Source organism: Mustela lutreola, chromosome 7 (genome assembly GCF_030435805.1).
Source record: "Mustela lutreola isolate mMusLut2 chromosome 7, mMusLut2.pri, whole genome shotgun sequence".
Classification (NCBI taxonomy): domain Eukaryota; kingdom Metazoa; phylum Chordata; class Mammalia; order Carnivora; family Mustelidae; genus Mustela; species Mustela lutreola.
In genome coordinates this window covers 145,109,344-145,123,723 of record NC_081296.1, presented here as the reverse complement: position 1 = coordinate 145,123,723, position 14,380 = coordinate 145,109,344, and the positions used below count along the sequence as shown (strand labels likewise).

The 14,380-nt window shown below is 37.4% G+C and overlaps 1 protein-coding gene across 6 annotated transcripts in view; it reads right to left on the bottom strand.

Annotated features, from left to right (window-relative positions):
• Positions 1 to 14,380, bottom strand: part of PAPOLA (poly(A) polymerase alpha) — a 59,216-nt gene that overhangs the window by 32,819 nt on the left and 12,017 nt on the right. For all 6 annotated transcript variants that reach the window (XM_059183060.1, XM_059183064.1, XM_059183059.1 and 3 more), the window contains exons 2-9: positions 11,685 to 11,858; positions 10,812 to 10,878; positions 6,407 to 6,488; positions 4,509 to 4,618; positions 4,009 to 4,062; positions 1,287 to 1,398; positions 520 to 609; positions 291 to 429 (exon numbers count right to left, since the gene is read on the bottom strand). In XM_059183060.1, coding sequence (XP_059039043.1) covers positions 291 to 429; positions 520 to 609; positions 1,287 to 1,398; positions 4,009 to 4,062; positions 4,509 to 4,618; positions 6,407 to 6,488; positions 10,812 to 10,878; positions 11,685 to 11,858 — 828 coding nt within the window. The remainder of the gene's footprint in view (positions 1 to 290; positions 430 to 519; positions 610 to 1,286; positions 1,399 to 4,008; positions 4,063 to 4,508; positions 4,619 to 6,406; positions 6,489 to 10,811; positions 10,879 to 11,684; positions 11,859 to 14,380) is intronic.

The following is a 14,380-nucleotide window of genomic DNA, read 5'->3' as shown; positions in this document are numbered from 1 at the left end:
CTGATATAAATTAATTGGCTTTTAGCAGGCATGACGGCTAAAATTCTGTTTATTTAGAGGAAACGGAAGCACAAAAAAAGCACCTGCCTTACTATCCTGGGAAAGCTAGGGAAAAGGAGAGGAATTTAGGTTTGCCATTTTATATACAACATGATCTCCCCAAGGCTACCTAAATGGCTACATCATGAACTAAAATTTGAATCTGAAACCAGCTGCAGAAATGTCATAGAAATAAGACTAAACTTCAGTGTCTACAATCAATTTTATTTTAATATAATCTAAACACATACCATTTAGAAAATACCAAGAAAAATTTATGTACAAGAGTTGATGCTATTGCATTTGGATAAAGCTGGCAAGTTCTTGCTACTAGCATAGCCCAGGAAACACCACCGAGGAAACCTAATATATTGGAATAGATGTTGTGGCCTGTTGATAAGGGAAAAGCAAAAAGAAAAGTCAGTGTTGAACAACAGTTGAAACGTTTTTAATAAGCTAGCCAACAAATTCTGAACTCACGTTTGGCCCACAGTTTGATAGCTCTCAGAGTTAACCTGAAGTTGTCAATGTTTGGTACTAGATGTAAAATTTCATCTGTTACCCTGCAACCTGATTAACAGGGAGTGAAAAAACAGAACGTTAAATCATCAAAAGTTTAATGATGATGTTTCTTTTCAATTTTCTAAGACCGATGTCAAACTTAAATAAAAACTATTTCACTGAATCAGTAACGTTAACTGAATAAAAAGGCAAATAAAAAATCTAAAACTTTAATCTCCTATCACAAATACTACTATAAACCAACCAATCTGCCTAATCTCAAACTTTGACTGTATAATTAAAACTTGTTCCCATCCAGATATACGGACAAGGGTTTAATCCATTGAAGTTTGCAGGAATTGTTCTTTGAGAACAGGGTAATAGAAATGTAAATACAATAGTGTTCAAAAGTAACCCCTTGAAACACAACAGCTGAAAAGGTTATCAAGAGTGTACGATCACAATTAATTAGGGTTACGCAGTGAAACCTAAACCACTAGTAATAGAGTACAAATGTCTGTCTTTAAATGCCCCAGGAAGAAAAGAAGTAACAGTGCAAGATACTAGTAAAATAAATTACCACATAGCCCCTCTGCAGTCTTAACTATTACGGAAAGCATATTTTATCCGACTCACTATGGGTAAACAGCAGGGCTATAAAAAGTTCCATTTTAAATCTGAGGTAAAACCTATTTTGCATTTGACAAAAACTGTTACTATGCAAACAGAAGTAGGTTTTAACATACCATTAAGACTTCTTATGCATCTTATATCTAAATTCTTAAGCAGACTGTCATCTCGTAAGTCCAAGTCTTCTGGAATAGTCTGCAGTGCTAATCTTGCAAACAAAATATCAATCTAAAACAAAAACAAAACTTAATATTCCATACCCATTGGACTATTTTTAAGGCATTTCTTTAACAAAGAAAACACTTTAAATCTAGGATCTTCTCATCAACTATGAATATGACAGTGCCTCCAAAAGTCCAAAGTCCACTGATTTTTATCAAAGGTATTTTAATCAGATGTTAAAACACTGCATTATGAAAGAGAACCTGAATAAATACTTCTCTTTTTTTTTTTAAGATTTTATTTATTTATTTGACAGAGAGAGATTACAAGTATACAGAGAGGCAGGCAGAGAGAGAGAGAGAGAGAGAGAGGGAAGCAGGCTCCCTGCTGAGCAGAGAGCCCGATTCGGGACTTGATCCCAGGACCCTGAGATCATGACCTGAGCTGAAGGCAGCGGCTTAACCCACTGAGCCACCCAGGCGTCCAATACTTCTCATTTTAATCATGCTTACTAATGCATCTACTGGATATACTACATTTGTTAATGCATCTACTACCAGACTATTTAAAATTAACTGTTTAGTTCTCTCTATATATAAATTGTGAACGGATTATATATTAAAAGGTACCCAACTGTAAGGCCAACATCCTTTTATTTAGCCCAAATATACCTGCCAATAAAAAGGGGGTTCCTTGTATTTAAGAACTCACATATCTACCATTACAGTAGATTTTCCCAACTTACTTTTGATTAAATAGAAACAAGACAAAAATAAACACTAGCTAATTTTGAAGGCTTATAGATGCAACCGACAAACTCCTCCCCAACTCCTCGCTGGGCCTGGAACCCAATGCAGGGCCCAGAACTCCTGACCCTGAGGTCAAGACCAGAGCTGAGAAGAGTCAGACACTTAACCAACAGAGCTACACAGGCACCCCTCCCTTTTTTTCAAGGAAAGGTGAGGGTATGAACAAACTTAGTATGGATTCGGTCATTACTCCTGAGGGTATGATTTCATGGTTCCAAAACTCGGATGCTGCCAGAAATAAGCCTTTTTAGAAAATCACTTTTGAAGGCAGTATTTTAAAAGAGCTTATTGTGAAAAATCATTTAAAACATGCACCTACAGAACAGAAAAACAGCTACATGCTTTTATAAATAATTAACTTGTGGTATAGCATAAATGTTCAAATGAAAGAGATTCCAAAGTTCAGGTGCTCCCCGAATTTAGACAGAAATAAAGATTATGTGCTACAAAAACATGTAACTCAAAAAGCAAGGCAACAGATACTGACATTTTCAGTTAGGATAAAGTGATTTTTAAAATGTTCTAATGTAAAAACATTCCCTAAAATAGTGTCATTTTTATATACAATGTATGGGCAGAAAAGTACCACATTAAATATTTCAAGTAACCATCTGACTTTCTTCTCCATCCTGAAAAGTTCACACAATTGCGTCGGGTCTTTCACAAAAAAAATCCCCCCCTTTGATAATGTTCTTTTGAGGAAAACAGGAAACTGCCTTACCTTACACATTGTTTTATATTTATTTAAACAGTGACAGCAAAATCTACCTGAACAAACCTCCATTAAATTGAACATTTTACGTCTACTTAAGGTTAATCATTCAACTTAAGAAGACGAAGCTGGCCATCTTTATGCAGCAAGTAATTAGAAGTCGCCTTTTTTGCAGAACGATGAAGGATTATTCTCCCAGTTCCCCAAGTTTTACAATCTTCACTACCAGTGACTTTCCAGAACTATTATATATGACAGAAATAATGTAAGTAACTGAAGTTGCTTCACTGTCTTACAGCTTGTTCCAAATGCCTTCTCTACAAATGTGGAGAACAGCAGACAGAAATGAGTATCATCTAAAAAATCTGAACTCTGTAAATCCTCCCCCACCAGAAAATATCTCAGCATACACACTATAAGTCAGTTTTCTCTCAACTTCTTAAATATTTAATTTAAATGAAGTCAAGGTAAAGTTCCATTTACAAAAATATATTACTACCTTAATAAGACTAAAAGTATTTAAATTTGCAAATGGAAAACCTGCTGAGTGAACAGTTTTGTAAAAGCATTTCATAGTAAATGTTTAGTTATTTCTGCCTATATTTTAGCTCTTCATTTCATGAGATTCTTTGAGAAAAGATTAAGGGGCACCTCAGTGGCTCAGTTGGTTGAGCATCAGATTCTTGATCTCAGGATCTTGGGATCGAGTCCCACACTAGGCTCTGTGCTCAGCAAGGAGTCTGTCTGAGATTCCCTCCTGCCCCCCTTCCCCTCCAGCGTGTCTCTCTCATTCTCTCTCTAATAAATCTCTTTAAAAAACAAAAACACTAAAACTGGGGTGTCTGGGTGGCTCAGTCAGTTAAGCACCCGACTCTTGATTTCGGCCCACGTCATGAACTCAGAGTCATGAGACTGAACCCAGCGTGGAGCCACCCAGGAGTCTCGCTCTCCCTTCCCACTCCCTCTAAAAAAAATAAATAAAAATTTAAAAAAATAAAAAAGACTAGAACTGATTTCTACAAAGAACAGATAAAAATAGATTTTAAAAAACAGATAAAAAATAGTATCACAGCAACTTACCAATTAAAATAATTTTTAACCTACAACAATCAACGTTATACAGAGCAAGAACTGTCTATTTGAATTACACCTTACCTCTATCCCATCAAAACACAGTTTGATAACTGGTACAAATGCCTCTTCAACAGCCTGTAAGAAGATTAAGGGAGTTCAGTGTCTCTGAAACTACATATCAGACCTATACTAGTTTTAGTTCTTTTAAGTGAATGAGACATTTGAAATTGTTTAAAAATATTAGCATAATGCCTGACACAGACTAGGTTCTCAACAACTAGCTTTAAGACACTAGGCTCTTGAATCAGATAAACCTAGGTTCAAAGCCTTGATTTTTGCCACTCAGATGTAAATTATAGCAACACTGCTTAATATTTATTCTTTTCGCTGATTTCCTACTCTGAACATGAGATGAAATTTATTTTAGGCTTGTAAAGAATAAAATTCAAGCATACACGTTATGCCCCTTGAAAGAATCTGGCAAACTGCAAGAGTTCAATAAATGACGGCTATCCCACAAAATTTGCTCTATTTCACTAATTTTTGTAACTCCTCCCCTCTCACCCCAAACATTTACGCACTCTTAAATCTTTTACTTCTTCCTGTAATTTCAACTTATCATAGAATGAGGTGAAAAAGTCACTTCGATCAACATGTCTTGGTGCAACACACAACGCATCAATATCGGCACCTAAAAAAAATTAAGCCCATCAACCACAAATTACTATTACGATAAAATTATTTCGCATCTTATCATGGCAGTACTTGATGTTGAGAATCTGCTAACATTATACCGGTGAGCCTCTGAAAATGTGACCTTCCCCTTAAAAAACATTACTGGTCAGTATAGGAAAAACAGGATCCTAATTGACGGGGTTATCTTTTTTCCTGCAATAACCTCTCTTCATAGTGGTCCAGATGACCTAGGAGTCAGAGGAAGGTAACTCAGATAGGACTTTTATGTTAAAGAGAGGGAACTATTCAAGAAGACACCCAACATTTTGATGTTACTAGTCATAGACAGATTCATTAGCAAACTGTAAAACTATTTTATAAATACAAAGTATTTTTCCCCCCACACATTATGTGAGTAGTGCTTGTAAGCCTCTATCTGGCCCCTAAATGGGGCCTACAGAATAAACTCCCAAAAGGATCACTGGCAAGAATGCATAAAGGCATATCATGGTAAGAAACTGTTACTAATTTAGTGCTTGACAGGAGCCAAGCCTCCAGCGCATTAGAGGAAACACAACAAAGATGACTTAAATCAATAACTGGAATCATAAAAGGGAGATATCAATGATCAATCAGGTCAACATAGTCACTCCCCTAGAAGACTCAATAGCTAAGGCACTACTCTTAAGGCTGTATATTTAGCATATATGTGAGAGGAAGAAACTGTACAGTGCACAGGACACATCAAAAGCAAATGCCTAACTACTACTGGCATAGAGCAGTGGGAGATCAGGAGAAGGAAGGGTGCCAGGACCAAGAGAACACTATCCTGGCAGACACTTTTAACAAAGAAGCCAGTGGTTAATGGTTGAAGAATGCTACTTCTGCCAAGAGATGGCTGAGAGAAACTGTTCATGCCTACTCTTTGTGTAAGCCTCAGACATCTATTTATTACATGAGAATAAGAGAACTGAGGAATAAATAAGATAATGAAGACCAAAAACTTACTATTAGCTCAGTGCCCAGCAAAAAAGTCCAATAAATGTTCTCTGCCATGGTAACATTTTCACTGTGTATTTATTTGTCTAAGTACAAGCATAAGCAAGAAAACTAACAGTAATCATCAATGGCTGCAGATACACTATTGTGGTCTGGTTTTTGCTCAAATGTATTTTACAACTATTAAAAAAAAAAGCATGGGGAAAAGAAAATCCACAGGTCTTTTTAAAAAAGGTCTGCATTCATTTTTTTCTAATTTCCTGACCTGATATTCTTTAGGTAGAGGAACTGATACAGAGAACAGCACACTGTCCAAAGAACTCTCCAATGGAAGTAAGTTCTCTCCGTCTTTGCAGCACAGTAGCCACTAGCCACCAAGTTACTAATGGACACTGAAAACGTGGCTACTTCCACTGAGGCACGCACTTAACTTCTTCAGCTTAAGTATAGTTGATGTTCAGTGTTATGTTAGCCTCAGATGTACAACACAGTGACTGCACAAGTCTATACACTATGCTCTGCTCACCACTCTCAAGTACAGTTACCACCTCTTACTATACAAGATCGCTACCATACTACTGACTATATTCCTGTGCTGTACAAAACTGATTTTTTAAATTTACTTAGTACCACACTGGTCAGTGCAGGTTTAGAAGGCATCTATTTTTATCTTCTTAACATTAGGCTCCCTGAAGTACTCTATCTTCCAGGCAAACTCACTCAAGTAACTGTGATGAATGTGTCATTATGATTTTTATGAACTAAAAAGGGTATTCCTTCTCAAGACAATTAAAACAGTATTTACCTTTTGTATGTACTCCTAATCTGTAAGATCCAAACGTAAAAATTTTTCCTCCAACATTTTCAATTACAGATTGTGGAAGATTCTGTTAAACAAACAAGAAAAGGGACAGTTTATCAGTGGAGCACAAAAGAAATTATTTTAAACAGCACTATATAATAATTTTTAAAAACCCAAGAATTCAAATTCAGCGCAAATTCATGGAAGGTAAACAAACTCTGTCGGCTCTACCAAATACCACGTCTTCAGGTAGCAACCAATTCTGAAATAAAAGCAAATTCCAATTTTAGTGAATGTGCTTTAGTGACCCATACCGTTTTACAATTTTGCCACATTTCTGGAAACTGCTATAAAAGAGGACTATCGTATAGGAGAACATGTGATTCCATTGGATCAATGTTAGAAGCAGATTTTATTCATGACCAAGATGCTGCAAATATCATGAATGTTAGAATAAAACAAAAACATATTTGATGGCTTAAAAAAATTACATTCAGTGATTATACTGAATATTCCATAGTAAATTAGACATAATTTTACCATATCAAAAGTGACTTTAAAGCCAATACTGCTACATAATAGTTGAGATTTCCAAAGGCTTTGGTGAGATTACTTTGAACAGAACTAAAACTTACTGATAGTTTCTTAAGAGTAGAAAACACCAAGAACAAGGATAAAGGATAAAGGCAAGCATTTAAAACTCATCTTCCCAGGACGCCTGGTTAGCTCAGTAGGTTAAGCCACTGCCTTCGGCTCAGGTCATGATCCCAGGGTCCTGGGATCGAGTCCCACATCGGGCTTCTTGTCCAGCAGGGAGCCTGTCTCTGCCTGCCACTCTGCCTGCTTGTGCTCTTCTGACAAATAAATAAATAAAATCTTAAAAAAAAAAAAAAATCATCTTCCTGGCCCTGGTACTACTTTAAAGTACTTTGGTGAGTACTTAAAACCACTGGTGGTTAAGGATGGTACCTGTCCAAACAAAAAATTTTAATGTGTGCTTGGTCAATGTTTCTCTTCACTTTCTAATTCCTCAGTAACATCTTATTCAGTACCAAAACACCCATCACTCCTCCTCAAGTAACATAAATGAAAGTGTTACTTCATACTACAAAAATCTTAAAAATAAACTGTAAAGATTCAGGGACTCCCTTGTTTTTTGAGGGCACATTTAATCAACACTTACAGAAAAGGACCATGTAGATATATTACATTTGTCTTCCTACATTTAGAAATCTAAAAATCTCACTTGCAAAGATGGCCCGGTTATATAAATTAAGCCAGGAAGATGTTGCCGGAATAGGCCTACAAAGGGAAGTTAGGAAGAAACTACCTGAGAACAATGATCCATGAACTTTTCTAGTAAAACAGATCTTTTGGATAAGTGAACTCTAAACTGTCCAATATAGCAGCCACTATGGTGTGAAATACATATGTAATGTGTATATAGTGAAATAAAGCTGGCTTGGCTGAGGAGGTAGGTATTTTAGTTCATTTAAACTGAAACAGCCACATGTCACTTATGGCTACTGTTATTAGCACGTTTACACATTTATATGCTTATAGCTATTTTAGTAATTTTAACCCAGAAAATTAAGATTCTTTAATTCTGGTCACAGAAAAATAAACTGTAAAATCTTCTTTTTTATTAATCTCAGAATATTAGCAAACAAGACAACTAAAGTAAAAATCAAATCTTAGGGGCACCTGGGTGGCTCAGTGGGTTAAGCCTCTGCCTTCGGCTCAAGTCAAGATCTCAGGGTTCTGGGATCCAGCCCCGCATCAGCCTCTCTGTGCAGCATGGGAGCCTGCTTCCCCCTCTCTCTCTGCCTGCCTCTCTGCTTACTTGTGATCTCTCTGTCAAATAAATAAATAAAATCTTAAAAAAAAAAAAAATTCAAATCTTACATAACTCCCCCCCAATACCATAAATAAATTAACTGGAACTATCCATTAATCACCGCTTCTCAACCAGGGATGACTCCACTCCTCCAGGAACATAAGGAATGTCTGGAGACATTTTTAGTCATCATCTGGAGAGAGAGAGGGCAGGACAGTAAACCTAATAAAAAGGGGTCAGGGATGTGTTTTGCTTAACATCTTGTGATGCACATGACAGCACCCTAAAAAAGAATTATCTGCTCCCAAAATATCAACAGTGTCAACATCAAGAAATCCTGTATCAAGTCTTAAAACTAACCATCTGGAGAAGAAATTCTCTCTACAAAAGGCAGATTCAAAAGATCAAAACTTTCTCTAACCAACTCACTACTAATGGTTAGGCTATAGTGGAAAGGACATTGATAAAACCCAACAGGAATAAGCACTACTTTCATTAATCCTAACACATTTTCTTACGGGCAGTAAAACCAGCAGAAAGAACTGTTACCAAGAATTACTGATGAAAGAAACCTTACTGAAGTAAATACATGAAACAAACTATCCATGAGGCAGTATTCATGTTTCACATTAAATAAATCTAAGTTTTGGCTTTGTCTACTTGATTATGGCTTTAAACTTAAACATTTAAAAAATGCCATTAAAACAAAGCTGTATTTCCTAGGATGCCTGGGTGGCTCAGTCGGTTAAGCTGACGCCTTAGGCTCAGGTCATTATTCCAGAGTCCTGGAACGAGTCTGCATCGAGTCCTGCCTTGGGCTCCTTGCTCAGCAGGGAGCCTGCTTCTCTCTCCCCTTCTGACTGCTTGTGCACACACTCTCTCTCTCTCTCTCTCAAACTGACAAATAAATAAATAAGATCTTTAAAAAAAAAAAAAACGATTTCCTACAGAAGGTTAAGGAAACACTAAGTTCAATAAATGAGTAAAAAATACTTTAACTTGGACATCTGCTGCTCAGCTCAAAAAAAACCCTTCCTTTATAAAATCTCATTCATAGGGCACCTGCTGGCACAATTGGTTAAGGGTCCAACTTTTGATTTCAGCTCAGGTCATGATCTCAGGGACCTGGGATCAAGCCCCACATCCAGGCTCCAAGGTAGTATGCCCAAGATTCTCTCTCCCCCTCTGCACCACCCCCACAAATCTTTAAAAATAAATAAAAAACAAAATCTCATTCATATCAGGAATTCTGTCAGTGAGAAACTGTATAATACATGGAGTCCCCCATTTAGAACACTCCCACTGCTGAAATTTTAATCAGTTGCTTAAAATATATATATGCTGTTTCAAGAAGACATATTATATTGGGATGCCAGGGTGGCTCAGTTGTTAGGCATTTGCCTTTGGTTCAGGTCATGATCCCAGGGTCCTAGGATCAGGCCCCGTTATCAGGCTCCCTGCTCAGCAGGAAGCCTGCTTCTCCCTCTCCCACTCCCCCTGCTTGTGTTCCCTTTCTCACTGTCTCTTTGTCAAATAAATAAATACATAAAAATCTTAAAAAAAAAAAAAAAGTATAAATTTGACTAAAACTGGGGCGCCTGGGTGGCTCAGTGGGTTAAAGCCTCTGCCTTCCACTCAGGTCATGGTCCTGGGGTCCTGGGATCGAGCCCCACATCGGGTTTTCTGCTCAGCAGGGAGCCTGCTCCCTCCTCTCTCTTTGCCTGCTTCTCTGCCTATTTGGGATCTCGGTCAAGTAAAGAAATAAAATCTTTAAAAAAAAAAAAAAAAAAAAATTTGACTAAAACTGAAAGATTTTCTTCTTTGTTAAACCCCTCTCTCAAGTTTTCTTCAATCCCTGGTTCTCTTTCCATCAATTTTTCAAGATGTATTATAGATTAAATATGCATTTTGTACTGCCTGAGAAAATTACCACTATGTAAGCAGTTTTTTTAATATAAACTCTATCCCCAACATGGGACTCAAACTTACAACCCCAAGATCAAGAGCTGCACCCTCTACAGACTAAGCCAGCCAGACATCCCTATGCAATTTTTAAAAATGGGTCAAATGAATTCCATACGCATCTCTAAGAATACATTTCCTTTACCAGAAGCCCAGTCATGGATTCATCAACTGTATGTATGATTTTTCATAATAAAATTTTAGGAACTCAGAGAATATTATAAAAAACTAAGGAGATACTGAGTTTGAGAGCTTAATATCTGCAAACCTAAAAATTGTTCAATGTCATAGGTTGCTTAAAAGGTAACAAGATTCTCAAATATTTAATATACCTTTTTAAAGCACCTCTTTAGGCAGTATCTATTATTTCTGTGAAGCAAAAGTAATTATGGAGTTTCAGCTTAAAATACTGCAACAAAAAAGTATTTACAAAATCACTGAATTCAGTTCAGATTTCCCTGCTTTCAAATTAGAAACAATCTAATTCTGGTATCAAATAGTCTAAAACAGACTTTGCATTAAAGACTCTAAATTCACTCGAATAAGAACAGCTTAAGACTGCTGCTGCTCAGCTGACAAATCATTTCATATACAAATAAGTCGCCTTACCTTGCTTTCACTGATTTCTCGTATCCACTCTTTTACCAGGTTATTTAATTTTCCCAAAATTAAAATCCTGTTGATAGAGCAAATATCAATCAAGTATCAAGTTGTTTCATTACTAATTAAAATGAAAATCAGTTTTCAATAGGTGGATCCCTAAATTTTAACCAGTTTTTAAGTTATCAGAAAGTATACAGTAGTTTACTACAGGCACCATTACACTGGGTAAAGCATTCTTTTAGCTGAGTAAGAATTTTCCTTCTGACAATTCTGTACTGTAATAACTAAAAGCATCAAAAAATCAAAAGGGAATAAAATTCACTGTAGGAAAAAAGTTTCTAAGCTTTGCTCTTGTACAAGACAGATTTCAGGGAATATTCTGACTGAGTAGATAATGCCTCAAAAATTAGTTTACCAGGGTGCCTGGGTGGCTCAGTGGGTTAAGCCGCTGCCTTCGGCTCAGGTCATGATCTCAGGGTCCTGGGATCGAGTCCCGCATCGGGCTCTCTGCTCAGCAGGGGCCTGCTTCCTTCCCTTCCCCTCTCTCTGCCTGCCTCTCTGCCTGCTGTGATCTCTCTCTGTCAAATAAATAAATAAAATCTTAAAAAAAAAAAAAAAAAAAATTAGTTTACTGAGGTGCTTGGGTGGCTCAGTGGGTTATGCCTCTGCCTTTAGCTCAGGTCATGGTCTCAGGGTCCTGGGATCGAGCCCTGGTATCGGGCTCTCTGTTGAGCAGGGAGCCTGCTTCCCTCTCTCTCTGCCTGCTTCTCTGCCTACTTGTGATCTCTCGCTCTAATAAAGTAAACTCTTAAAAAAATTAGTTTATTACACTGATGAAAAATTATAAATTAAAAGAAAAATACATATGTGTGTATTCACCTGCGCTGCAGTTCCTCTTCCTCTTCAAAAACCCCAAAGGGCTTCAGAGTCTCAATCAGTTTCTGTGTAAGCAGGCAGTCCGTCTCCTTGGGGGCTGCTAAGCTGATAGGAGAGGTGATGCCATAGTGCTTCTGGGGCGGCTGTGTTTGTTGTGATCCCTGCGTTGTAACTGGACTACAAACAAAATTAGATAAAATTACTGCCGAAGAATTTCTACAATTTGAAACAAACCATTTGACTAGAAAAACTGCTTTAATAAAATGCATTTCTAAACACAGTTGGTTCCCTGCCATACTCAAAAAGACTCCTTTCAAAAGACATCTTAGAACAAAAAGTAACCAACCAAAAGCAAGTGACCCAAGAGAAAACTCTTTATCTCTTCCCACTCCAAGGACTTTTATCTTTGTCATTGACTAAATACCTAAATAAACACAATCTAGAATACGGTGAACTGAGAAACTACTTCTTGAAAAGGAGCCATAATCTGATGTATTGTTATTTCTAGAGCAATGATAAACACACTACAATTAATATAGTAAAAAAACACACACTATTTACCAATACAAGAGACCCCCCACAAATAGAATTTAGTATCTGACTCACAGTGAAAAAAATTTATAAAATACAGAGCAAATAACAAAGATAACTTGCGGGAATGGGGGGGCACTGTAGTCACACACTTAAAGTTATTACACATTTCTGGTGACAGACTGGCACTTAACAGTGATGCTAATCTAGAAGTAGTTTTCCCCCACTTTTAGAGAAATTCCAGATTTTTTACAATCAGTGGGATTTTACTATAACTAGTTAAATACAAAAAGGCATGGCATGCTTGAAACGCTTTAGAAAATTAGACTCGAGTATTTTTTGATGAAACTCATTCTTGTCTCTTATTCTCTGTTAAAATAATTGTCAAGAGCTCTATAGATAAGAAGCACAATTATTATTTAAAAACTAACAAGTCAGGGGTGCCTGGGTGGCTCAGTGGGTTAAAGCCTCTGCCTTCAGCTCAGGTAATGATTCCCAGGGTCCTAGGATCAAGCCCCACATTGGGCTCTCTGCTCCGCAAGGAGCCTACTCCCCCACCCCGACACCCCCCCCCCCGCCTGCCTCTCTGCCTACTTGTGATCTCTGTCTGTCAAATACATAAATAAAATTTTAAAAAAAAAAGTGACATCAAAAAGGTAGTTCTTGGGCGCCTGGGTGGCTCAGTTGGTTAAGCGGCTACCTTCAGCTCAGGTCATGATTCTGAAGTCCCAGGATCCCACATCAGGATCCCACATCGGGCTCCCTACTCTTTGGGGAGTCTGCTTGTCCTGCTGACCTCTCTCCTCTCATGCACTCTCTCTAATAAATAAAATCTTTTTTAAAGGGGGGGGGGGTAGCCCTCAGGGCACCTGCATGGCTCAGCTGGTTAAGCCTCTGCCTTCAGCTCAGGTCATGATCCCGCATGGCACTGGGCTCCCCGCTCAGGGGGGAGCCTGCTTCTCCCTTCTCCCTCTCCCTGCCGCTACAGCTGCTTGTGCTCTATTAAATAAAATCTTAAAAAAAAAAAAAAAAAAGTAGCCCTCAAAACTGCCTAACCATTTGAGAATTCTTCACACTATACATACTGATTTCAGATATATCAGGTATTAAATGCAAACAGCACACTTACCACATATCCCAAAGTGATTATATTCTCTCATATTTTTCACTGCTTCATATGAGTTTCTCCAAGTAAACTAGAACCCTTTGTGACTACCACAGGATTATGAATACCTTAATAAATGATTTTAACATGAGTAGAGCCAGAAATGAAAACAAATACAAGTTCATTCTAGCTAGACTTGGTTCAAGCAAGGCGAGATTTCAAGGCAAGTGTGAACTGGATTTGTTTTCATTAACTTCAGGTAAAATAATCCACTCTAGTGGAATGGTTTTTGTTTTGAGCAAGTAATACATTTCTCTACATTCATTCCTTTCTGAAGGGGTTATATCTATTACCAGTTGAGTTGGGTCATCAACAAAATAGGAGTACTCATTTTCTGTGAGGTTAAGGCTCAGTTCTCTTTCCCAGTTTTTCTTTCTCAAATATTCAGGTCTTTCACTGTCACACAAAGTAACAATACTTGGAAAGGTCCTATCTACTTCAAAAATATCACCAGAATATTAGGATACCGACTCATATTTCTAAATCCACACCAAGTCTGTTCACCCTAATTTGAAAAATATGTTGATTTCTAGAAGTTTCCACATTAACATTTTGATGGGGAAACAAATTAGATGCAAATTACAGCTTTTTATTTACTTTATTCAAAATATCATCACATAATCTAAGATAAAATCATATTTATTTGCCCCATCTATTTCAGGAAAGAATTACATATACAGCATATGTCTACACATGTATACATACAAGTACATGTATAAAACATACACTAATTCAAGAACACTTATCAAAAAATAAAAATGAGTCAAAATCAAGTAAGAGGAAAGAAATACATATTCTAAAAGTCACAAGATAGGGGCGCCTGGGTGGCTCGGTGGGTTGAAGCTTCTGCCTTCGGCTCGGGTCGTGATCCCAGGGTCCTGGGATCGAGCCCCACATCGGGCTCTCTGCTCCGCAGGGAGCCTGCTTCCTCCTCTCTCTCTGCCTGCCTCTCTGCCTACCTGTGATCTCTGTCTGTTAAATAGATAAAATCTTTAAAAAAAAA